General features: G+C 39.2%; 1 protein-coding gene across 1 annotated transcript; it reads right to left on the minus strand.

Annotated features, from left to right (window-relative positions):
• Positions 1-4,922: 4,922 nt before the first annotated feature.
• ikzf2 (IKAROS family zinc finger 2) lies at positions 4,923-25,158 on the minus strand. Its single transcript, XM_022740721.1, has 7 exons — positions 25,035-25,158; positions 23,625-23,671; positions 16,599-16,700; positions 11,866-12,033; positions 8,224-8,361; positions 7,470-7,601; positions 4,923-6,381 (listed from the first exon to the last, which is right to left on the minus strand). Exons 2-7 carry the CDS (start codon positions 23,650-23,652, stop codon positions 5,570-5,572), a joined length of 1,380 nt encoding a protein of 459 aa, XP_022596442.1. The 5' UTR covers positions 23,653-23,671; positions 25,035-25,158; the 3' UTR covers positions 4,923-5,569.
• Positions 25,159-26,625: the final 1,467 nt, after the last annotated feature.

Genomic DNA, 26,625 nt, shown 5'->3' on the forward strand with positions numbered 1-26,625 from the left:
TGTCTGCCTGCGATTACTAGAAATGATTTTACTTTACTTTACTTAGAAATAGACATTTTTATGTGCAGAAGAATGTATTATGCATCCAGCTTCCTCATATTTGACATTCATAAGCGCTGAAGGAGCCAGTTGCTGACATGTTTTATTTCTGTATTTATTCAGGTAATAAATGAGACAGTAGGCTATTCAATGTTTGTTGACAGGTTTGACATTTTCTTGAGGGCAAAGAAATCAGCCCATCTATTGGCCTCTGTGATAGGCCAAAATATTACTGTATTGAATAATTAAAATAATGAAAACATTTTTTCAGAAAGTGAAATTCTATTGCTGCCATAAACTGTTTATATACTGTACGGCTCTACTCATGTCAGCAGTGGTCCACAAGACTTATTGCTATTTGACCTTGAAAAAAATGAGTGCTCCATCAGCACACTGTTACACTGGCAGTGCAACTCCAGTGCTTCACAATCACGGCTTATTTGTCTCATTTTAATTATCTTTCACTTTTCATGAGTCATGTCCGGTTTAAGTGGAAAATTTGCCTGAAATAGAATTCACATACAGTATGATTTTGTACAGTTGGTGATTTGAGCCTCTCATTAAACTAAGCAGCAGAAAGACAGATTGTGGTGAGAAAAATCCTGCTGTATGGGCAGTAAATTATACTATTATGTTAAGTATAACTCTAAGACACAGTGACCACATGTAGCGACAAGAGCACATTTTCTGATTGATTATGTAGCCTTCCATTCAAATAAAACACACTCAGGGTGGAATCTCACACAAGTGTTCTACAGTTGACAGAGTGAACACTTTAAATAAATGTCACTTGACGATCTCCTCACTTCACTATTTGATCCTTGTCTATGCTTGTGGATTTCTACTCTGCTGTGCAGAATCTCTAGGTGATTATGGTCAAAGTCACAGATATAACAAGCAGAATTCATAGAGATGCTGGGCATATTGTTACAAAGTAGTTGTTAAGAGGGCATAAGTGGTCAAGTCATTTCTCCAGACATATTTAGCCTCTTTTTCCAGTTTAATGATTTTTTCCTGACTTGCCTTTACATGTTGTTCACAAGATTAAAGCACTGTATTTTTATTTCTCACAATAAAATCTTTTAATTGCAAGTAAGATACAGTTTGCATGTTTTGAAGAAAACTATATAACAACACGTCTCACTTCCTGTTTCGAAATTCACAAAACAGGAAAGGCAGTAAAATCATTTCTTTAATAGAGAGAAACCCATGCCTCAAAAATATACATTGTATTCTTCACAGCAGTGTGTCTTCATGTATTGTCATTGACGTTGAAAAACAGGGCTGAACAATCCTCCAACTTCCTTCAGCACATTCAGTACTGGACTGAGTCAAGAGAAATTACCAAAGAATTTCAATTAATGTGCATCTTTTTTGATAAATAAATCACATATTTTAGGACATAAAAATACACAGCCTATGCAAATACCTGAGAGCCCTCACAGCAGAAAGTTGTTATCAACATGAGAAATGATCAATCAGCACACGTTTTTTTGGATAATGTCAATGTTCAGTGCCAAAATATACACCGCTCATATATTATTTCTTAAAAAATACAATGCACCTGAACCCTGTCTTTTACATTTTTGTAAACATTTTTCAACTTAAAAAAAACACACACAAAGTTCACAAAACTATTTGCATTAACATTTCAGCAGAAAAATAGGCATTTAGCGCACTCACTTTCAAGATTTACAAAAAACATCCCCGCAATCTGAAACAATACCAATGATTTTGATTTTCAAGTAAACTCCTCACTCACTAGGAGGACTGACAGAAGACCTTTCTTCTTTACTTTTTTGTTCATATGGCTGCTTCACTTAAAGAATTTGTGGACAACTAAGGATGTTCTTATCACAACATTACTATGAGAGCACAAAGTCAATTGTCCTGGTCTGTTTATTATTACTCCCTCTGAAGGGGATTAAGAAAACAATAAATCAGGGTAGCATTAACTTATGTTTTACCATAGGAAAATGAAAAGGATATGTTGTTTTAGAAGGACCCCTGTCTAAACTGATAAGGCTTTCAGATGATATATATACAGGAATAATATAGTAGAGGAATGTATAGAGTCAATATCACAGCTGCGAGGTGTAAACAATTTCCAGTGCCAATACTTTACAGACAGTGCGTTTTTATGCTAGCTGGGCACCAGTTGCGCAATAGAGAAGCAACATGTAAACAGTGAAAAAGCTGCCTTTTGATCACAAGTAGATGTTGAACATAGACAAGTAGATCACTGAGTTTAACCTTAGAGAATAATCAGCTGTTTATGATGGTAGAAAAGTGACCTGGGAGAAATGGGAGTAATGATACAGTAAAAAAGAACATGTTGCAAAACCTATGTGGAGATTAATGTCCAATGTGCAACTCCAAGATTGTTCTTTTAAAAGAAAAGAGGAACCTGTGTCTTGTCAGTAATGGCTTTCCACTCCACCTACACTTTAATGTAACAACAGACAAATAATGCTGCCTATAGGCAGGGCATGGACATAAAGTGCATGGCCAACTGTACAAAGCACAGTCGTATCTGAGTCCTTTCACAGGCAGAGACAGTAACTGTGGAGGAGCTGCAACTGGCCTTGTGGATCAAAATCTCTAATCCTTCAACATACTGTAGATGATGGACAAGAGAATGTGGATCTGCCATTTACATTTTGCATACATGAGCTTTTAATGTTAGAGCAGGTCTACAGAGGTGACTCGGAATGCTACAGTTTTGGGAAGTGCCTTCAGAGTGGTACCTGAAAGAATTGTGGTAACCACACTTATTTCACCTTTCCTCTTGCTCATGCTGTCTCATTCTTGATTCCCTCTGTAAAAGGTCACAGATGAAAGCCGCAACATTATACCAATGCAAAGAGCAAGATTCAAAGAGCGAGGAAAAGACATTAGTGTGTGTGTGTGTGTATGTGCGCGCTTGTGTGTGAGATGGTGTTTACGAGGAGCAGATAATGAGCAGCCTGATTCAAACAAGATCAGGTTAATAATATTACAGTGGGAAACCAGCATGACATACAAATCAAGAACTCCTTCAATTCCCATAATGCAATACATTTTAGGGATTCAGCTTCAGTTAAAGCCGCGCTAGGCAACAGTTTAAGGTGCCATGGTAAATGCACCTCTGTGATGTTTCCCTGTGTTTGTCATGACATACAAATAGGATGAAAGATGGCATTGAAAGCACAAACAGTATAAGCTTATAAGCATGTGTTTACCGTGCTAGAAAACAGCACCAATAATGCCGACCCCATGACCCCATCCTCAAGCCCAGAAAAAAAAAAAGCACAACATTTATACTATATATACACACAGACCCATCCGTCCTAAATCACAAAGTGGATTAGATCAAAAAGACCTAAAGGCCTAAAGCATTAAGTGAGGTACATCAGTGGTATCCATTCCCATAGATAATCATTCTCCAGGCAGGTAGTTACAACTTCAACAACTTCTAGATTTTTTACAGTTACCTCCCCCTGTCATCTTAGGCTGTCAATGTGGAAGTCCAGTTTCAAACAAACGGCCGGTGAGTCATCAGGATCTAATAATTTCCTGTAGGAGGAAAAGATGAGAAAAGATGGCCATGGCTGAACTTTTTGAATGTTGCCATGAGGCTTCACTTTGTACTTTCTTGTTTTCCTTCCAGTGTGATTTTGCTTCATGATCAATAGTTCTACTTTGTTAGTGCACACTAAATAGAGGCTGATTGCTACGGAGAGAAATAGATCCTAATACAAGCACCAAATTTGGTCTCATGGGATAACAAATAAAAGTGATTAACAAATGTATGACAATTTAAAATGTATATTCTATAAATGAATGAACGCCAAATTCATTATACTTGCAACTTTCAGTAAGCACCCTAACTGAAACATTTGCATTAAATCAATATCAAAATATTTGTGATTTTTTCCCCTTTCATCAGTAAATGGTCAAATCTGCATATTGGATTTTATTACATTCAATACAAGATACAAACTTGGATACATGTGATACATGTGTTTCAAATGTTATAGAATAATCTAATGTAAAATAGGTTTAACCTTTTGAGAATTGGTTGAGCTAAGTTACTCAGCTGTTTATTTCTTCTTTTAATATTACAAATTACACAAACAACCAACAGAAGGTTGGTGGCTTTCTTTTTGTGTGCTGGTGGTACAAAAGTGCTCGTCCAGCCAGTGAGAATCAGACAAGCATTGGTGGTGCTAAGTGACTGATTTTTGCATGATTTGCGATAGGAAAAATAACCTAATATAATAAATATGTCAGTTGATCTGTAAAAAATTTATCGGTGAAGACTATCACATCAGCTGAATGTTACAAAGTGGTTGTTAAGAGGTAGTTGTCTGGTTTCAGCTTTTCTAGACTTCAGCTAAAGCTTCACAAATTAGATAAATAAATTAGATATAAAATGCAGTAATAAAATTGTGTAAGATTTCGTTACGTTTGGTAGTATTTGTTTTGGAGAGGAAAACTCATTTACGATCACCATAATTTATGTACAAATTGTATTTTGTTGAGACATTGATTTGCTACTTGTATTTAGAGTTCTCTTCATAGATTACGTTCAAAGCCTGACAGCAATGTACTGGCACCAAGTCTACTGGCAGTAATGTCCAATGGACACCAAATTGGAGCTATTCAGCTATTCGTACCATTACACAGTTATTCATAGGAAACTGAGAATTATTGGTTGTGGCAACGTCTTAAGACAAAAAAAAAAAAAAAAGAAACCCCCGGGGCTTTGCCCCCCATTTTCAACTGCTTTTTTGGTTTTTTCCACAAAAAATGGCGGGGGGCGGGGGGCGGGCGCGGGACAAAAAAAAAAAAAAAAAAAAAAAAGCACAGATCCTGTGTAGGATATGCAACAGTGGGCCAAATCAGTACCATGACTCTTTGTGGGGTCTGTTTTTAGCAAGCAATTTAAATGGTTTCAATACATTTAATATTTTAAACATACTGTAGACGATCTTAACTTTTTTGAACACATAAATTCCATCACACCACATAATGCTTTTATCATGAAAGAATCCATGAAAGGTCATTTTTTTAATTAGAGACTATCTGAAGTCTTATTTTATTTTACCTCTGTGTTAGCCATGATATTTTATCTGGTTAAACTGAAACTATAATTTCATCCACCACATTGAGCCCACAAGGTAGCGAAGGGACAAGGACAAAAGGAGACATTTACAAGTAAGACTAAAAAGGAAAAACTAGTCAAAGTTGTCTGACAGCTGCTCTGTTAAATAATTTGTGAACATTTTAGGAGAAAAATCTTACCTTCCTTCCTCTACATTTAATCATTAATTAAATATGTAGAAAATGTGTCTTTGGCCCATACCTTCATATGATTGTTAAACTGTTCTGATTCACAATAAGTAGCTTAAAAAGAAGTCTTTGATTGTGCTACACTTGTCTACAGTGCCATTCAACTGTGCAGTCTCAGAGGTCTGGGGATAAGGATGGATATCAGGCTATTGCTCCTTTCCCTTCTTTTTCTTCCTCTTAATTCCTACCCATCCTCTTACTGGAAGGTGTGTTCACCACGGACTATATGAGAGGAGAACTCATAGCGATCTTTGCTGCGGTGACCACAGATGTTGCACTCCAGTGGATCTCTGTATCCGTGGCAACCCATGTGGATGGTGTACATGACATGATCCAGGAAGAGCACCCGACAGTGCTCGCACTGGAAGGCCCGCAACTCCTGGCCCTCTCGCCCAAACACCCGCACTCCTTCCTGGCTCACAGGCCTCTCGGTGGCCACTCGTATCAGCCCAGCTCCGATTCCTGCCCCGCTCCTCGGTGACGCTGTTGTCACCCGCTCACCTGAATAGACCACTGCTGGACTTGCTTGAGACCTGAGGCCAGGAGTGCGGTTGCTCCCATGATAGCCCGGCCTCTCCTGAGGGCTGCTGCGAGCTGAGTCGGCAGAGTCAACTCCACTGTTGTTGGGAGATTCCTCGTGCCCTGACTGGGGAGGCTTGCCCTGCCTGGTTACAGCAGTGGGGCCGTTTGAGGTGGGATGGCTGGGGAAGTCATGAGGCTGAGGTGCATGTGGTGGCAGCGTGTCACAGTTTCCTTGACGCTCTGTTCGTTGGCCCAGTTGCAAGACATGGTGAAAAAGGGGGTTGACCATGGGTACCACGTCGGCCATAGAGAGAGGTGGACCTGGATGGTGGAGCATGGGCCGAAGGGTGTCCGATCCCAAGTATGTGATGGCATTGCTGATGGCCTGGTCCATCATGTGGGCTGGCATCATTTCAGCCTGCTTTTCATACTTAAGACCCATTTCATAGCTTACATCCGGATAGCTGTAGCGAGCCATCTTTTCACCTGGACAAAATAGAGTAGCACTATGACTGTGACTCTTAATTGATTTAACAAGATCGTGCTAATTTCAAGTTGTAAGCCACAAAGCATAATAAATATAGATGCAAAAGATTAAAATGATGTAAATAGTCTTGCTTTTACCTACAAACAGGAGGGGCAAATAATGTGCAAAAATATGCGCATGGCTTGACTTCACAAAATTTCCTTTCTAGCCCGTCAAACCTTATATCTTTCTGATATTTACGGTACTTGTTTTTCATATTCTGTACTTGATGTTCTAGGTGTACGAGTTTAATGGGGTGGAAAGCCCCATCCATCTATTACTGCACTATTTAACCCCTCCAGAACAGGGATGCGGTGAGCTGTTTTCTCTCGATAAGAGCAATGGCAAAGTTACAGGTGTACCTAACCACAGAGTGAAAAAAACATTTCCTTGCCTCTAAGTCATCCGCTTGCTGAAGCATGCTCATACTTGCTCAACCTCTTTTTCTAATAGTGTGGCAAATAAAACCAAATTCAGAATAAAGAATCTGTGCTCATAAGTAATGCAGGGTTACTGTGTGATATTATTTACTTTTGTATGATGCAACACTGAGAGGGAAGGTAAAAACTATCTCAGACTAAGTAAACGCAAAAAACAAACAATTAGATAAGTTAATAACATATTTCACGTCTATTGGCATAAAGTAAAAACAGTAGAAAAAGAATTAAACTAATGCATTCTAAGATTACTGCAAATCAGTTTTCAAGCCCACATTACTGAATCAGAATCTGCTTGGACAAATAATAAAAAATTCCTCTCACACTGATAACAGAAACCTACTGAAATGCTGCACAAGTTGGACTCCATATTCATCATAATGTTACTTGACTTGACAGCATAATTATGACTTGCATGGTAATCCATCAGTGCAGAACATGATACAAAAAATCTTTTTCAACCACTGGCTTAACTTCAGACTCAGAAAAAGCAAATGGAGGGAATCTAATGAAGTTCAAGTAAATAATACTCAAGCTGCTTCTCATGGAGTTTATCTCCACATTAAAGTAGATAAAACCATTGACTGTCTACCGATGTTTAAAATACCCACCCACAAATTTCTGAGGGGTGGTGCTCTTCCTCTTGCCCACATTGCTGTGCAGCCTTTCAATAACAGGTGGCCGATCAAAGGTTGCCATGGCGTTGGCCTCTGCCATGGGCCTCGGCTCTTTAGGAACCTCACCTTGAAAGGTTGAGAAGCGAAGGGAATTAGAAAGGGCAAGAACACATTTGGGTAGTTAAGATTACTAAAATGAACAGGTAACTTTTTGGAGGATGTGATGATGACAAGAAATCAGAATTTAGCTATTGGGACCAATCACGGGCTGAAATTCATCTATAAACTCAGTCTGTCTTTACCTCCTTGACTTTTCTAATTCTGTTGGAAATGTTGTTTGTCTTGCGTCAAATTTATTTAAAGAATGAATGACTGAATTCATAGTAAATAAGGTAATTATATTTATATGCACAAATGCACAAATTTACGAAAACGTTAAAATAATTGTGCAAATAATAAATAAATAACCACAAAACCTTCTGTATTAATGTAGTAATGAATATTGTTTAGGCTTTTTTTCTTTCACTTTTTTAAATGGATTTTGTCCACACATATTAATGCACTGAAATGTATAAATTCCAATGGATTAATAATTAATAAATAAGTGTGTACAAGTGTACATGTTAATACTGATTCTCTCCTTTGAGATCCAGCTTTCATGATGCATTGCAATATACTGTACTACTGTATCCGGTACACATTAGGCCACCTTCATTCTCATAATTTCAGATTAAGCAAAAGGTTTTACCTGTGTAAGGGCCAGTGTTGGCAGTTGGCTCCAAGCCGATACCTTGCAGGTAGCTATGGCAGCGCTCTTTATGTTCCTCCAGAGATGTGCGCTGTTTATAACTCCGCCCACAGTAGTTACATTTGTGTGGTTTTCCCACTAAAAGTGAAGATTCAAAGGGACAGCATATTAATTTCAGTCACTACATGGAATGCGTAGTAGTAAACACTGTAAACAGTTAGTAGTGCAAACAAACCGGAAGCAAGCCTCTGAGATCATGGATGTTCCACTACTAGTGCGAGGATTCCACACAACTGTTACCAGACTAAAACAGACAAGTTGTGGGCGACAGTGTAAGTTGCACCATAAAGTCTGCAGTTCAAAAAACTTTGGTCTCTGAAACATAACGCTAACTCCCACTGCTGCGGCACAACATGAGTGAATAGCGGAGTTGATCATGCATCCCATGCGGCGGTAGGAAACTAACTCCAATGTTAAACTGCTAACATGGAGGTGGAGTGTGATTCATTGTGCCATTTCTATTTTATTCAATTCCTTCCTACCTAGACAAGTGGAAAGATGAAGACATATCCTTTACATCTAGCTCAGCCAAGCCACCAGCCAATCCTTCCATCCAACTGGCTTTATCAGTTAATTAATGGATCAACGCATCAGTGGATCAGTGAAACAATAAATGCATTTAAATGTGAACAAAAGAAGAAGAATACCAAACTAAATTATACAATTATCCTAAAATTGGCTACTGTGATTTATAGACATTATTATCCACCAGAGAGGCACTTTGTTATGAGTTGACCAATGGTTAGAAATGAAGAACAGCTTAGAAACAGGCCAATAAATGTCAACTAAATGTCACCAGTGTCACCACCTTTGCACAATGGAACTATATGAATGTTGAGGTAAATGTTGAATAAAAAAAAATAATAATTGAAACACTCCATTCAGGTGAATCATACGCAGGGCAGACACCACTGAGGAAACAGATCTGTGTCCTGTAGTAGTATACTCAAAACTAATGTACTGACTCATAAAGGGACTGTAGTGAGTGGGAGCCAGACCCAGTGACCCAGACACCGTCATTAGCAATGCAATGTAGTAAGATGTTCACTAGCATAATGCTGACAGGTATTACTAGAAGATGTGTTGATGATCCAGTGCTCTTCTTGACACCGTGAGAAAAGAGAAACCAAACTCATTTCAGTCTGAGGCATGAAGACTCTAACACACAGGCGCGTGCGCACACACACACACACACACACACACACACACACACACACACACACACACACACACATTATGTGGTAAGTCATAGTTTACACGTGAACATAAGCACTCTTTCTCCCACAGAAGGGGATGTTGCGTTTCTTTTTTTTCTCTCTTTAAAGCACATGTTACGCGAGAAGACATGTTACTCAGAACTGAATATTCATTTAGCTGTAAGTAATGTTTTTTTTTTTTATCTGGACTATGTCTTGGTTTGAGCGAGTGATATAAAACCCACTTTGTTACAGAATGACATGGCCAGTCATGGCCAATCTTACATCAGCAGGCACTTTTTTTTCAAATGAGTGATGTGGAATGATAATAGGTTTTCTGCTGTATCTGTCATTCAGTACTCTTGTGGTCTTTAAATGACACTGAATTGGCAGAACTCGAAACTAGGGTTCTTTATCATTTTTTCTGAGTATGAACAGATAAAAAAAAAGAAAAAAAAAAGCGGTGGCTAATGACAAAGGGTTTGACAAAGTGTGGGTACGTGTACCTGCAAGGTCATTGCAATAATATTCATTCTGGGTAGTGAAAGAGTAACGTCATCATGGAAACAATTTGCTGCTTTCCAGCCGTGAAACTCAAACAGTAGAGTAGGCAGTATTCAATCAAAAGTATCACTCCCATGTTCTCATCAGCTCACATCTACACACTCTGTCACACACGCACACAACATAGACTTACTTTTTCATATTTATATAACCACCCACACACAGCCTTGTGCAGATGTTGGATGGACCTGAAGAATCCACTTTTCAGCTGCTATTCTTATTCATGCAAATGGTCCCCTCTGTGCACTCAGACTCACTTGACTGATTGTATTTGGCTAACAAACGGGAAGTTGCTTGAATTTAGATCCTCTGCCTTACAAAATGTAAAATCATTTGCCTCTCAAGCCACGATTTTACTGCACTGTCATTTCACCAATCAACTGTGCCTCAAAGAAAAATGTCACATTCCAACATTTAATCTGCAGCCAGATGCAACACTTTTGTACACACTGCTGTACTTTTCTTCACTAGCTTGCACTCTTGTTTTACTTGCCTGACCTCTCTTTCTATGCTTTATTTCCCTCTTTTGGCTACACCTGTTCTTCCTGGCAGAGCACCAGGCCAAAGCTGCCAGATCTGCAGCACCCAGGGACTAGTGAGTAGTGAGTAGTCAGTCCATGTACATAAAAGAGAGTCAGGACAGAACAGCTTAGCAACGTCAAATTCCCATGTGGGAGACAGGTGTAACTTACTCCTCATGATTTTACAGGATAAAAAGGGGGTTGGGGGATGTGACAAATACATCTGAACAATAAAGGAAGTGAAAATGGGAAAATGGTCATGGTTGACGACAGATGTGGAGAAACAGAAATACTAAGAAATAAGTAAAAGAAGTGCCTCAGTTGCAACTTGGCGAGAGATTCCAAACACAAAAAATGAACCCAAACATGGACATTGCCTTGATCTAAAAACAGAATTATATATGAGTAACCCCCACTGGGGCATCACAGGTAGAAATGAAACAGTATTGTCTGACCTTAATTTCAAAGGTGCAACAGAGGGGAGAGCACATCCTCTCTGATAGGAAAGTGGGTTACAGTTGAGAGAGACAGACAACACTCCCCATGTGTTTCTCAACAGACAGATAATTTCCTCCTTTGTGAGTCAAGCAACTAAGCAACACGATGTCCTTGGTACCTAACCACAAAGCACTCACAGTGCTGTCTATAACTCACACATTGAAAAAAAAAAAAAAAAAAAACCACTGCATCTGTCTAACAACAAGAGAGAGTCACCAACCAGCTCGTATGGCTACTGTGGCCACTGTAGCTCTGCTAACTCATACGGGAGCAGACACACAGTCACATAAAGAAATATCTGAGCTAATATCTGACGTACTTACAAAGCATGTAGAGATTTTTTTGAAAGATGGAAAGTATGGCATCACAATGACTGTCATTATGGTGAACCAGACATGGGCCTTTACATTCTTCCTGATGAATGTACATATGAACATGGTTTGGCTTTCTCAAGGTATATTTTAGTCCTGAGATCACTTATTAACAAAGGATCAAAGCATTTTTCAAAGTTCCTATAATAATGCTAGAGACAGACTGAGATGATTTAAGTACACATAGCAGTGGAAGAGAGTGTGCACATGTAAGACAAGCATTATATTAGTATATATTATTAGCAGGGGTCTGTCTCACATAATTGAACTATCTCTAAAAATAAATATAGACAATCCCAGCATTAAAAGCATTATGGGTTAAGTTTTTTTTTCTCCCGGATCTCTGAAGCACTTCTTATTAACGTCATCTCTTCTGGTTAACAGAGGTGAATGAGTACAAAGGGAAGAGTAGAGGGCAAGGAGGAGTCTTACCAGCATGAGTGCGCAAATGACCAGTGAGAGCATCGCGCCGCCGACAGGCATAGCTACAGAAGGGGCATTTGAAGGGTTTTTCGCCTGTGTGCAGCTTGATGTGTCGCAGCAGGTTTCCCTTCTGGGTGAATGAGACGCCACACTGGTTGCACTGGAACGGCCTGTCACCTGATAGAGGCAGGCACAGGAAGTCAATACCACACTCATCGTGGAAGATGTTTTAGAAAGTATCAACAACCTTTCAAACTGTGTTTTTTTTTTGCCTCTAACTGAACTCACACATTTTCTGTTTTTGTATCTCCTGGAACAGCTGATTTTATAAATAAAATATCATGTCTAACAGATTGTCCTCACATGAACTACTTCTAGTAGATGATAACTAATGAAAATCAAGAAAAATAACTATTCCAATCAAATTCTTATTACAATACTTAATCAATTTCTCTATCTGTACCTATAAACTAAAGTGAACTGCACTGAAACAAATCACTTGTGTTGGACTGTTGAATTACACTGAAATTACTTGAACTACACTGAATTCAGTTTAATCTAAATTGATTGATTCACATGAAATCTAGATTTAATTGAACTTTCATCTTCTCCCCATGTTTGCTTTACTAAAGACATTTAGTGGTACTTGAGAACTTAATACACTGCTTACTGAAAATGTGACTGTACTACACCTACTTGTAGACCTTTCCATAGTAAATGCGATGTTTTCCATAGTAATGAATGGGAGTTGGCATGTGTTTATCACAGAATGTGTGCTGGATCGTGGAATGATGTAGTTCAGTACACATTACTGTCTTCTGCTCTAATAGCAAATCTTTTGATCTGCAGCCAGATGGAAAAGAGAAATATGATCCCAACGCTGTGACAACCAGGGCAGTCATGGCGTCAGCTGGAACAGGTTGTGGGGGATTCCAAGGATATTTTTTTCCCTGATAATACTTCCATGTCTAAGCTATTGTCTTTCAACAAAGAAACAAACCAAAACAAATCAGCAAAGAGCAATCCACACCCACTGTCGAGGAAAACAAAATGATTTCTGACTGTGTGCGGGAAACTACACACCACCCTGGTTTTAATGGTTAGGATTTCTAATGCTTAAAGATCGTCATAAAAATTGCAACAATTATACCAGACAGCTACTATAATGGCATTTGGAATACACTAATCTGTACCATTTGGTTGTCGACTTCCTGCATCAGCAGTCGCATTTGGCCCAGATAATCCATCTTGTACGTTGCTTGGGCTGCCAGTCATGGATTCCTCCAATACTACTCCTTCCTCCCCTGTGTGGCCTACTTCTTCAAGTGCTGGGCTTCTGTTGTCAGCTTCCTCCACTGTTTCTTCCTCTTGCTTAATTGTCAGTTCTGTAAAACAAAAATAACAGCAATGCTGCGATGCTCATCTTACAGTGTCAGATGCAGAGAGGCATAAAAGTGCTTGTATGTTCAGCCTGCGTAGGTTAGGCCTGGGTTGCATGACTTACTCGAGCATAAATTAGATTATACTGAAATGGTTTGTGCTGATTGGCAATGAATGGAGTTGAACTAAGTTATGGCTAGGGCTGGCAGCCTCTGTACAATTGAGTTGGACTGTAAAGGCCTGAGATGAACTGTCCAAGGATGTACTGGATTGACTGGAGGTAGAAAGAGTTGATCAGCCACAGACACACTTAAGTGGGTGAGCCGTTCGAAATGTATCATTAAATGGGTATGTGGAGTGGGGGATCCTAGTAACTTTACAACTCAGCAGAGACAGAACTGGGATGGACAGACATGGCGACGGAACAAGAAGGAGAAACAGGCTGGTCTGGTTCCTGACTGTTCCTGGGTAGAAAGGGAGTGTCAGAGGCCCTGTAGCTTAAAACACCTGACTAGCAATGGGAGACCGGCTGGATGACAAGGGGCAAAAGATTGTATGTGAGTGTGTGAGTGTGTGTGTGTGAGCGTGGGTGTGGATGTGTGGGTGGTTGTGGCGGGAAACTATTTACCACTGGAGTCTCTAGTTATCAGTCAGCAATTAGTATCACTTGTACACAAAAAAAATAATCCAGTAGATAGCAAAGCACACGTAACACAGCTACACCTAGTTTCAGCCACCCCGAGTCTTGTCCCAGTAGTCACTTGGATTGTACATATTGTAACATTTCAGTCAACCAGATGAGCAAGGTTTGCTTTTTTTTTTTTTTGTCCACCGCAGGAACTCTACCAGTGCCACAAAGCAGCTACACTCTGTAAAGGAAAGTTCCTTTGTCTTGGAATTTACCCCATTTCCAGCCATTTCCACACACACACACGCAACACAATCAGAATTACCATTTTAAAAATGAATGCGTGCTTTGATCAAGCAGAATGTAGTGTCGTCTTTACAGTTTTTTTGTATATTCTTTGTAAAACTGTCAAATGCAACAATATCAAAGAAAAGTGCATGCTAAAAGGGATTAAGCTGCTTTAGTTGTTTGAATGGGCCTTATAATAAAACTTGACTCAACTTGGTTTCCTATTAAAAAAAAAAAAAAAAAACCTTCTATTTGCTACTTTATTGCAGTACAGCCGTGGCAGAGAATCATACTAGTTCAAGAGCCAGTAAATTCTAGGAGCATCTTACACTAAAAATCTAATCTTGGTGTTGTTAAAGACGCATGTGAAAGGGGCTTTAGATGGAGTTTGAAACTATCCAAGCCAAACTTACTGAACCTGATGATCTTGTTTTGGGATTTACAGGGACAGTAATCACAGTGTGAGCACATGTGGTTGTTTTACTAAAAACTCCATTCTGATTGCATCTTTCAACTGTCCCCTCAGGCTTTGGAGCTGCATCCAAGAAATTTAGTAATTCAGACTACATTTTCCTTTTTTTATCGACCATTCTTCATACTTATACTGTATATTTCCATTGCCACCGTTTGTGCACAACACTTATACCAATACCCGTGTCTTCAACAGCTGTATCCTGGCAACACGGAGCAGACCTGAACGTCCTTGCTATTCAGCTCCTTGCATCTTTACATCTGTCTCACCAGTGTGGCAGGGTTGGAAGCAGAGAGTGGTCAGATGAGGATACGCTTGAAAGGGCTGCTACGACAAAAGCAGTATTTAATTTATACTTTTGCGATTAATCAAGTTTTCCACAATCCGAGATAAAGCTCACAACTGATTGAAATGTTTACAGGATGTCTGCTTTCTGAAGAAGTCATTATCTTACCAGCCAAACCGTCACCTAGCCCAAAGGGTGTAATTTGACCGATCATCATTTATTACCAGACAGAGTTTACAATACCAGTTACAATTACAAAACCGGAGTTTATGTTCTAGCTGGCAAGTTTAGGAGTCTGGCACTGAAATTTGACATGGTTTCATGTTCATTTTCAACAGATGATGTGATGCAGCCCTTCTTTTGTAACAAAACCTCAAATGGCAAATCATGTTAAGCAACTTCCAGAATGACAACAGGTCTTATCGGTGAAGAGTATCTCCCTGTGAAAACCATCACCCAGCCCACCTCCCTGTATCTCTTAACTTGTGGGAAAGAAGCTTCCCTTTTTCTCACTCGTGTCCCTTGTTTCACAGAGTTTCCCCTTTTCTTACTTTGCTATTTCACAGTGACATAGCTAAAGCTAATCTGAGGCGTCAGGTCAATACATTGAAAGGAACCAAGCAACCCTTACGGTACAGTACAAGAGCAATATGGTACAACAAGGTGCAGTACGGCATTTTCATACAAACTGTACCCAGTTTTTCTTTGTTTCTTCTTTATAATTCTTTTAGTGCTTTTATGCATAATTTGCTTTGCATTTTGACACTCAAAGTTTTTCAGCTTTCACACTGTTTGGGTGGACACAATAAAACATTTCTGTAGCTCAGACATTGAGCCATTAGCCGTGGGGCTACATCCATACTACATTTCCAGGGAGTTCTCACATGCCATAATGGTTGTTGTTTACATCCCCCCCTCCGCTAACCCATCATCCACTCTGTTACTGCAAGACTGCAGACTCTGCACCCCAGTGCTTTCTTCATGATCTCCCAGGGGACTTCAATTGGACAAGACTCACTCCCACTTTCACTCAGTTTGTGGACTGCACTACCAGAGGAGACAGGACACTGTGAAAGAGCTCTAGAAATTCTACCTCACACATTACTTTTTGTACATTTCCATTTCTACATTTTTCTTACTTCATTCACTTACTGTGAATTTATCATTATTACTTTTTTTATAGTAGTTTTTTACCTTTTTACTTCTTTACTTCCTTTTTTCTAACTGCATGTTTGTGCATTTGTAAAAAAGCAATTTCCCCGCAGGGATCAAAAAAGTTTCTCTGATTGTGATTCGCTCCTTCATACACATGCTCATACACTGATTAGGGCAAACTACCATGCAAGGCACAGACTTAAACATCAAGAGCACTTTTTTTGTGCTCACATTTACCATGTTGATTCCATACTGCAACTAATGTAGAAACATCCTCAATCTACTGCATTTCACATTAACAACCTTCCTTCATTCAGAGGAAATACAGTAATCCTTCCTTCCCCGGAAGCTTTTATTGTGAAAGAGTTGAGTTTCATTAAGAGTAACTTAAAATAAGAAGAGCAAAGTACACTAATCAAAATCAACCGATCTAGTCAGTTAGAACAGTGTGTGTGCTTAAAGGAGAAACTGCATGTGCGCATAGCTGTTCTCGGCAGACCACACAAATGTGTTTCTATTGACTGAGCACTCACCACTGGGGGAATTAGGACCCTGAGGAACTGTCTGTCCATTAGGTGTTGACATATCTGCCAACATTCTCGAGTTCTCCTTACCAGGAGAGAATTTGCCGTTACCTGGGAGACAAACAGAAACACAGCAATCTTCATTGTGATGTACAATACTGTAGTAGTACAATAAATACAATACAATGCTGTTATGTGAAAAAAAAAAAAAAGTCAAGGACTAGGGCTCATCAAACTGTTTCAAAAGCCAAGATGAGGATGAAGAAAATTAGTAATGTGGTCAAGTGAGAGGTCAGTTGTTGCTGAAAACAGTCAGAATACATACCACACATGAGATAAAAAATATTTCTGGTCTAGTCACATTTAGACAGATGGTGAAAATGAATAAAAGTTGATCAAATTTCTAGCTAAGCTAACAGTTCACATCATATATGGCATCTGTGTGTTAGGTTAGAATAATTTCATCCCTGTCAGATCTCTTTCTTAGCCTAACCTGAATGGTCTCTATAGGGGTGACATTACAGAACCCAGAAGGCAACAAACTGAACTGTCTTTATTCACCTATGGGATCCTAACGTCCAGCAAATGTGGATCAGATTGCATTCTCTCAGCAGCCTGTACAGAACCCAGGCTATGGATAGCCCTGTGTCCACTCAGAGGGAGAGCAAACCAATCCCTTATCCCCTTACACCCCGGCCCCGTCAGGGTCACTAGAACAATACAGTGGCAACAGGCAAACACCCCTGCTGACCCAGGTGTCAGATCCCTTAGGAACCACAGTGAGCCATCATTCACCACCAGCACAGTTAAAAGTTTTCCTCAAGCATACTGACAACTATGAAAAACTGGAAAGCATGCATTATGATAACTCCAGACTGTCTCATGCTCTTAAAATTGATGGAGCAACAGCTGTAGCTGAGGAAGTTTCAGTAAAAATCAAAGGGCCGTGCTACATGCTGCATCTGAAACTGCTACAGACGGCCTTGTTACAATTTGTCAGTGCTGAATATGTCTACAATGATCCCTCATACATGAAAAAGAAATCTGTGTCAGATCTCCTCTTGTTGTGACAGCTCCTCTAAAATTGACAACCTCTTGTGTGGTATTGTTCCATTGTAGTGGCAACCCCACTGAGTGGGGCATACTGGGAGACGATGTCCATGACACAATCCCTGGGCCTGAGCTCGGGTTGCACAGGTTGGGGTTGGAGGAAATCTCAGGTGACTTGACGCTGGCTATCCCTTGGCAGCGCTGTCCTGGAGACAGGAGTGGCCCAGATTTGTCATGAAAGATTTTCCATTACTGTAGCAGACGCTGACAGCTACCTAGCAGCACCATGGCTAGACTGTCTCAGACATTAACTAATAGTTTTGGGCTTCCTGGGGCCAAAATGCTAAAATAAGAACCCACCATTACAGATTCTAACAGTGTTATTTTATTTATTTATTTTGTATTGAAAGGGTTAAAGTAAATTCCTTCACACATTAATAATATGGGTCAAATATTAAAATACCATTCATGAAGTGTGCTCATTCATGAATAATCCTGTCAACAGCATGTTTTTGTCACAAAGAATGACATGAAAGAAAGACTATATCATGTTCATCTGTTGCTTATAGTGGTCAAATGCACCCACACAGCCACTAAAGTACATGCATTTCCACACACACACACACACACACACACACACACACTTGCATGGATTGAATTGAAGTTTTGCGTTGGTGCCCCGCGTTTGCTGAGTCAATCCTGTACGAACAGTAAGATGAGGATATTAAACAGGCGCGACTTGCCAGGGGAAAGGTACTTTGAGTAATGCACCAAATTGGGATAATTTAATGTGGTGGCAAATGGAAAGGAACAAATGTGTACACTTGAAACTTGTAGGTGTAATAAATGCTGACTTTAATCACTGAAGCCAAATGAATGCATAGCTTTAAGGTACAGTCATCCTCTCAGTAATCTAATAAGAGTTGATTCAATTTCTGGTCTTGCAACTTATTGATAAAGGCGCACAAGTAATTACAAATGGTATCTAGGTTCAGGGATGATATTCTATGACAAGGCTCTGAAAACAACCAAAATAAACCAAGGTTAAGCTCCATTTGCCTGTTTGTGATGGTCGAAGTGAATAAGATGACAAAACATGATTCACAGCACCCATGTCTAACTGTGTAAAGAACTGAATAAGATTCTTTTTATGGAGCGGCGAGGTCTGGTTTGCTGGATACAAACTGTATGGGAGCTGGTTTTTCCTGTCAAACCCTGAACCTTCCTTAAGACACAGATTCATAACACACAGATACGCATGCAGCATTGACCCAATACACAGAAAAAATATACAGAGATAAACAAACCTTAACTTATACTTGTAATACGTATAAAATATTGTATTGGAAATACAATTGACGAATTTCATTTGTGAATAAATGAATAGTTTTGCCTTACACACTTCATTCCAGAAGTATTACAGAAGCACCTGCTGTTAATTACCAAGCCAGAGAGCGCAGCGGTGTGTTCTATTTGTGGTAATCTACATTTGTGTCTGTGGGGGTGACATGAAAGGAGGGAAAACTGGTAAAGCCCACCTCCACAGAAAACTAATCTTAACTTATTTGCAGAGTGGATCTCAAGAGTTAAGTGAAAACAGTAAAGAATTAATAGTAAAGTCCAGCTATTGAATAACCTTGCCACCTGCTGCAGCATTCATGGAGGGTCTTTGATTAATGCTGTAGAGCTAAGATGGAAGTGTGACAAAAACTTTGTGATTAGCTAGCTAAATCTGATAATTTTCATTTGTCTCTGGAAGAAGGGGGACTATTCAGATCATAAATCATACTCGCTCTCTCTCACACACACACACACACACACACACACACACACACACACACACACACACACATCGCCATCATAATCTCACACACACACACACCACTATACTCTCCTACCACAACTCTACTACACCCTCTTATATTCACAATCATATCACTGTTTGTGATAGTTTTAAATAATACATATAAAATACTTACATTATTAACAATGCTGTCTTTATATATGTAACTGTTGTAAATGTTTATTACTTAAGATGGTCAAACTAAAATTGAAATGTGTGTATGCTGCTCGTTTTATGTGTTCTCTTAGCTGAAGTGTTAGCTCATGTTTGGTCAAACATGGTTTGAAAGAAACACCACTCTTCACCACTTACTAGTGCATGTGGAAATAGAATTTGTTAAAGAAGACAGTTTACAAAATGAGTACTGTATGAGGCAATCTGAGGGCTTTGAAGAAATACTTTTTGTTGTTTTTAAGATGATACTGAACCCAGTGCTTCCTCACGGATTATTGTGCAGGAGCTCAGAAAATGTGATTAGTTTCGTTTAGAGGCTGATGGGGCTCATTGATGAACTGAAACTTTGCTCAACTCAAATTATACACCAACTAATGCAGCTCATTAGTTTTAATCTGTTTTATCTTTTCAGTTGGCTACCACTAGATTTCTGCATTACACGGGAGATGTTTGCACCTGTCTGTACTATAATGTCACCACCATCAAATTAGAGCAAAAAACAGAACATTAAACTAGATTAGGCTGTGGGTTTTTCCTGTTTAAAAGATCAACAGAATATTTATCTTAGAGAACAATCTGATAGCATCAGACAAATGTCAGTGACCAATGACTCGCTGATAAACAGATGGTAAAATCTCACAGTTTATCCTAAAAGCATATCAAATATTTTTTCAGGGTTATCAATTTAAAAGCTCTGGACTGGGACCTTCAGGATTTGAGGGTGTGAAGTAGACCTTGTTATGTCAATTTCTAAAACTAGTATTAGCTCAAGTACCTACAATGTAAAGCTGTCAAACGTATTGGATATTGTATTGCCATTCAGATATTAACAAGCTTATCCTGTCTGACATGATGTGGTGGGTAGACTACATAACTTCAGATTGTCATAATAGTTATTTTTTGAGTATAATTGCATACTGAATTTGCATAATGTTTACTGGATGTTTTATTTTTTATTTAATTATACTATACTATGTAGTATAGCAATGTTGTCGTATAGTGTTGTATACTATTATATAGTGTACGTAGTGTAGTATTGCGTTGTTTCTTACATTGTGAATCATTACATCTTTTGCAACCAAAACTGTGCTAAACTGTTGTCATACAAAAAGCCAAATTTGAATTTAAAATTTTAAATACTAAATAACTAGGAAGTATTTATCTCATTCTTTTCATGCAGCAATAACACAACTTTATAATCATCCTTGATAAATGTTCGACACATTGTTGGTCATCAGTACAGGAGCAACACTGAGAAAAAATTATTTTCTTTAAAACAGCAGTGTGTGTGAGCGAGAATGAAAATATCGAATTACTCAGAAGTGTGACAGAAGAAGTGTGTCTGAATTACTATCATAATATATTTATGTGACAACGAGCATGTGAAACAAAATGACGCGTGTGAGAGAGTGGGATAATATGTGTGAGAGAATGATTGCGTATGTGATAAATCATAATGGTCTATGTGGAGGAGCAAAGCAGCGTGTTGTGTAGGAAAAAGTAAAATTGCATGTGAGAGTATGTTAACTTGTGGGGCAGAGAATGACTGACAAAGGCAGCTCACGTGGTTATCAATAATGGTGTGAGAAGAGTGTTTAAAGAAAAAGGAAGGTCGGTTGATTAAAGAGGAAGGCAGCTTCAGTTCTCGATTATTGAACGGCCTTCATAAAAACAAACCTTGTACATTCTGCTGTCAACATCTGGGCTACAAGGAGCATTCAAATCCAACCACAGTGCAATTAAGGGCCTCATGTTGTGTTAGCACGATAGCAAAAATGTCTAAATTTTAACGATGACTTCTTCTTTATGCGCATGTTCTATATAATGTCTTAAGCTGATCAGAGATTGGAACCACGAATCCTATCAATCACATAAAATTTTATACAGTGTCAAGTCGTATGTCTCATACTACGATTCTGAGTCACAGATACTCTTATTCTCTTTTACATATAGACATTAACAGTATCTACAGTTCATATGAATGAGTATAGTAGTGCTCTCCCACACAACTATACTAATTCAAATATTTTCCACCTTGTTTGTGGGGCATATAACTCCAAAAGAATTGATTGCTGTATTTTCATCCCAAACAGCCAATGTAACAACTTTAGACATTAGTTCTAAGTTAGTTAGTATTACTGATGACCAGCCTCTGACTGGTCTCAAAGCCTATCATTTTCAAATAATATCCTTAAGACTCATCTCCTGTGTTTCGTGTCTACATGTTCATGAACTGGACTCATAAACAGTGTTACCAGATTTGACTGACAGCAAGTAACGCAATCAGAGTCGCCCCGTCATAAAAGCCACAAAAGCCCACTCTGAAGCGTCACTACACTGAAGCTACTGAAGCAATCCCCAGAGAAATGTAGCTAGCTAAGCTACAAAGCTACACCAACATGGCAAAAGTAGTTTACTCCATCAGCTACTTCTTTTTTTTTTTTTTTTTACATTTAGACGGTGGTTTCACGTGGTGGAAGACCAGCACAGTCTCCAGACTTAAACATTGTACATTGTAGACAGAACGCCATAAGTGTATGCAGCTGCTGGACAAGTCAAAAAATTTTGTTTAAATCTTGTTCAACAAAAATATTCAATGATTCTTGGCTTTTAAAATCTCCAGTTATTTATTTGCTCTATACTTTAATTTCAGAGACACTGTGATGTGGAATTATGCAAAATGAAATGAAAAAATGAAAAAAGGAGGTGTTCTAAAAGTTTTGACCATTACTGTACACACACACGCACGCGCACACACACACACACACACACACACACAGAAATCAAAGCCCACATTCTCATTCAAGTGAACGAAGCCTTGGATAAAATTTTGCTCAGTTTGAAAGTTTTGATGCATCGTTTTCAACCTGTGCCTCCCAGGAGGAATATGACACCTCTCATGTCTCTGCATTGACCTTATGTGCACTCATGCTACCAATAAAATGTATCTCACATACAGTTGATACACACTACTACTGTAGGGTACTGTTACTATGCGTATGAGAAAGTACATTTCTGTGTTCTGTAATGGGGAAAAGAAGAATATGTTCGGATATAAAGTGGATGGTCGGGTTTAGTGTAGTAGAGTGTAGTAGTGCGTGTAGGAGAGTGTAGTGATTATGATGATGTATCTCACAACCATTACGATGTTTGACCTTAATCTTCTCTCACAGTCAGCAGTGTCTTGCTAATGTATTGACCTATGAGTAAAATACATGGGAGCAAATTCGGATAAAAACAGTCGCGTTCCACAAAGATGCGTGTTTTCCGCAGTTTCACGCTAACAGAACAGACCAGGCACTACTTGTTCCAAACTATCATTTCAGAAGCATCCCACAGACAAACAAGGAGAGGAAGAGCTTCCATTTCTTCTTCCGCCACCACCCCTACCCCGCCTGCCAAGTGTTCCTACAAGTACAAACCCCCAATGGAGACCTAAAAGTCCCCGATGATGTCATCAACAACATGCTACCTGTTTTCAGATATGCTTACCAAAGCAAAATACAAGGGGTGCAGGCAAGATATTCAAGAGACCTGCCCAAAGGAAACCAGTAAAGGGCAATGGAGCACCACAAAGTGCATATCCAGTATCTACTGTGTTCAACAGGATGTCGCTAATGCTTCGTTTTCTCTACCTTTAAGGGGTGAACAGGAAAAGGGCTGCACTGGGGGAAAATCCCTTGAATGTTTACACTGTTGTAATTGCAAAAATGTTGTTTTTTTGTATCAACATTATGTCAAAAAGGTGGAAACGATGTCAAAGTCAAAATACATTAATAACGTCACAGCCACAATTACATAATAGCATGTAGACACGATCATTATCATCCTCAGCGTTATCGTCATCAGCACAACAAAACACAGACACACATTTTGATATTTTGTACAAACTCTGTCCGGTCATAAAGTGTGAGTCAATGACTATCCGTGTGTATTGGTTGTAATGTGTAAGCAATATGAGGACTTACTAGCACAATAGTCATCGGGAGCCTCCATTTCAAGTGCTTTGGGAGTGCTGCAGGGAACAAAACCAAATATGACGGTGACTTTTATGTTACCGTAACACAAAGACTTTTTGCACATATGCTTATACTTCTAGTCTTTATTCCTGATTTATTTAACCAGATGTGTGTATTTCAAAAGCTATGCAGCCTGAGCTGTGTGTCACAGTATACAACAATGATGAGCACCTTCGGGATTAACCTTGATCAAGTGTTCACACAAACACTATGAGCCTAAAAACTATCAATTAGTCTAAAATCACACTAATACCCATATTTACAGCCGCTAAGCAGCTTTAGATGCATGAATTCCGGTGGACAGAGGTCCTTTCCAACAGAGGCACTGGTCTGTGCAGTTGTCTTATTAGAGCAGTCCCTCGTATATATTTAGCATGCTACACTTTAAACTATTTTAAATGTGTGAATGGCCAAATTTTAGTTTCATGTTATCTATATAAAATACATTCTTGTCTAAGTGACAGTTAAATTATAGATCAATTTTCTGCATTCTATGACAATACACAATTATGGCTTATATATAATATACATGAGGTCCATGATAGAGACAGAAATTATGTGATTGATTGTATCAGCCATAGTGTTCCCATTCAAAACAGGCAAAAGAAAAAAAAAAGATTAAATAAATAAATCAAAAATGTAAAACAGAGGGAGAATTAAACCACTAAAATTCACTGAGTTTCAGCTGTGCAGAGATCCACTTTAACATGCAACTTCTAAACCTCACATTTATGGGCATGTTTGTAATATCTGGTTTCTACGGTCACCTTTTGAAGTTGTAAATAAGTCATTAATTACTAATTAATTGCAAACTTACATTTCGGTTCATCTTTATCTCTCAACCCACTGTTATTGTTGAGTAGAAGATCTGTTTTTAAAGTAAGTGTGTTACGATTGATGAATTGTAAATGCACTGCATCTGAAAGACTTGTAATATAGTTTTATTTTTCTAATGGTTTGTTAAACACAAAGTTTTATCACATAATAAATTTGTCACAGCACAACTGCTGGCTTCCTTGAAGAACATGAAGCTTAACTTGTTCTTCATTAAAGGTAAAAAAAAAACATCTGCAGGCCAAATGCAGAATGTCCCACATCCTTATTTCTATTTTCTAATAGCAGTTTACTGTGTAACAAAGATAGAGCTAGCAGCAGTTTTCTTAAGTAAGCCTCACTTAGCAGCTACATGGAGGAAACTTTTGGCCATTTTACACTAACAGCAAGTTGAAAAGCATTTGATTTAGGTTCTGGTTATAGCTATGATACATTTCTTAGCAGCTAAAGTTAAAAGTGAAATGTGAAAGCAAAACAACAAAGTAAAATGCAATACATAGAAAAAAGGTGGATTCCTATAATTACCTTGAAGTGTCTCCCCTGTGCAAAATTAGTTGGTAATTTCAGTCAAGGACGGGGGGAGGGGGGTGGTAAGATGTCTCCACCTCCCTTTAAAGAAACAAAAAAGTCAAAATGACCTATTTCATCCAGCGATTTCGCACTATGAAAGAATAAAAAACAACTTTTTTTTTTAAAGGTCAGCAAGTTTCAACAATAGTCCGATGACAAGAACATGTAAACCATGTGAAAATTCGCCTGAGCAAGTTCAGAAAAGCAGAGAAAAGTTTAAGAGGAGCGCATCTGAGTATCCTACAGGTGACTGCTGCTGCGTCAAAGCCTCGTCTGCGCGCTTCCCGTCGAGTTTTCCACTTTAAAATCGACCCATCGAGCTCGCCACTCACTTGATTCAAACTTGCGACATTTCAGCAGAAGTTACACACCGATTAGCTGAGCCTTTCACAGTGAACTTTTACAGTAGGAACACCGAGGAGGGGGAAGACTCAACAAGTTGGTAAGGGAAAGAAAGAGAGGGATGGATCAAACTGGATCCACCGGTTCCAAAGGAATTAGCCATAGCGGCAGGGAGCAGCCAAGCTATTTTCAACAACCAAAGGACTGGAAATCCGTGGGTAGGCAATGTTGAAAAGCTATTGTGGAGATATGACTCAAGGTCCTACCGGCAGAGCTTCGCGCGCTGTAAGTGCTGCTGCAGAGAATGGGGGATAACGTGATGTGGTGGCACATTAAACGTGGGTAACCTGCTGCGTGGCTACTACCACCTTCAGAAGGCATTACAGAACGTAAGACAAAAACAACGACTTGTCCCATCAGAAATTTCACTAATTAAAATGACCCCCCCACACACACACCCCCCTCCCTCCCAACACCCCCCCCCCTTTTCTCATTTGACAGGCCTGCCACCTTTGACACCAGCCTACTTCCTAGTCTGTCTACAACGTGACTTTAGGTTGCCGGATTAATATTTATGTTAGCAGCAAGGAGGTGGGAGAACTCTATTATGCAGATGCACAGACAGATGAAGCGGTGAGGACAGGGAGCATTTACCTGGTAGGCAACAGAGCATCTCTGGAAATAACCACCAGCTGCAAAAATAATAATTAAAAAAAAAAAACTAAGCAAAAAAAAAAAAAAAAAAAAAAACGCTGAAGCGACTTTGGTTGTTATTGTGCCATCGCGCTGTGTTTCTCTTGTTAAGTGATTTCTTTGCAGGCTGTGTTGCCTGCGTGGATTGGCGCTGACTGACAGCTGCAATTCAACAGGTTATCCGATCACCGCAGTCTACAGCAGAGCCCGTCTGGCTTTCCATTCATCAGACAGACGCTCCTTGTCTGCCTCTGCTGCAGACATGCGCCTCTAGCAGGTCTGAAGCGTCGGTAGCCTATTGATACTCGAATGATATTGAATAGCCATATTAAAGCAGCAACAGAATGGTTAGTTAATACAGGAAACCGATCCATGCACTTCTGCCTCTTTCGCTCTCTTTTATTATTTACCTTAAACACGTTGGAGTTTATATATCCCCATGAACTTGCACATTGATCCAGACTGAATGTCTCGGCTTGGAATAGACTTCATTCTAGCCCGAGATGCGCCA

Source organism: Seriola dumerili, unplaced genomic scaffold, assembly GCF_002260705.1.
Source record: "Seriola dumerili isolate Sdu_G_001 unplaced genomic scaffold, Sdu_1.0 BDQW01000052.1, whole genome shotgun sequence".
Taxonomy (NCBI): domain Eukaryota; kingdom Metazoa; phylum Chordata; class Actinopteri; order Carangiformes; family Carangidae; genus Seriola; species Seriola dumerili.

What these genes read in the sequence shown, in the direction of transcription:
- ikzf2 (XM_022740721.1), bottom strand. Translation starts at nt 23,652, where the DNA reads ATGGAGGCTCCCGATGACTATTGTGCTA. An exon ending in TCCCGATGACTATTGTGCTA is followed by an intron (nt 16,701 to 23,624) that starts GTAAGTCCTCAT and finishes TTTGTCTCCCAG; the next exon opens with GTAACGGCAAATTCTCTCCT. An exon ending in GGGTCCTAATTCCCCCAGTG is followed by an intron (nt 12,034 to 16,598) that starts GTGAGTGCTCAG and finishes TGCCTCTATCAG; the next exon opens with GTGACAGGCCGTTCCAGTGC.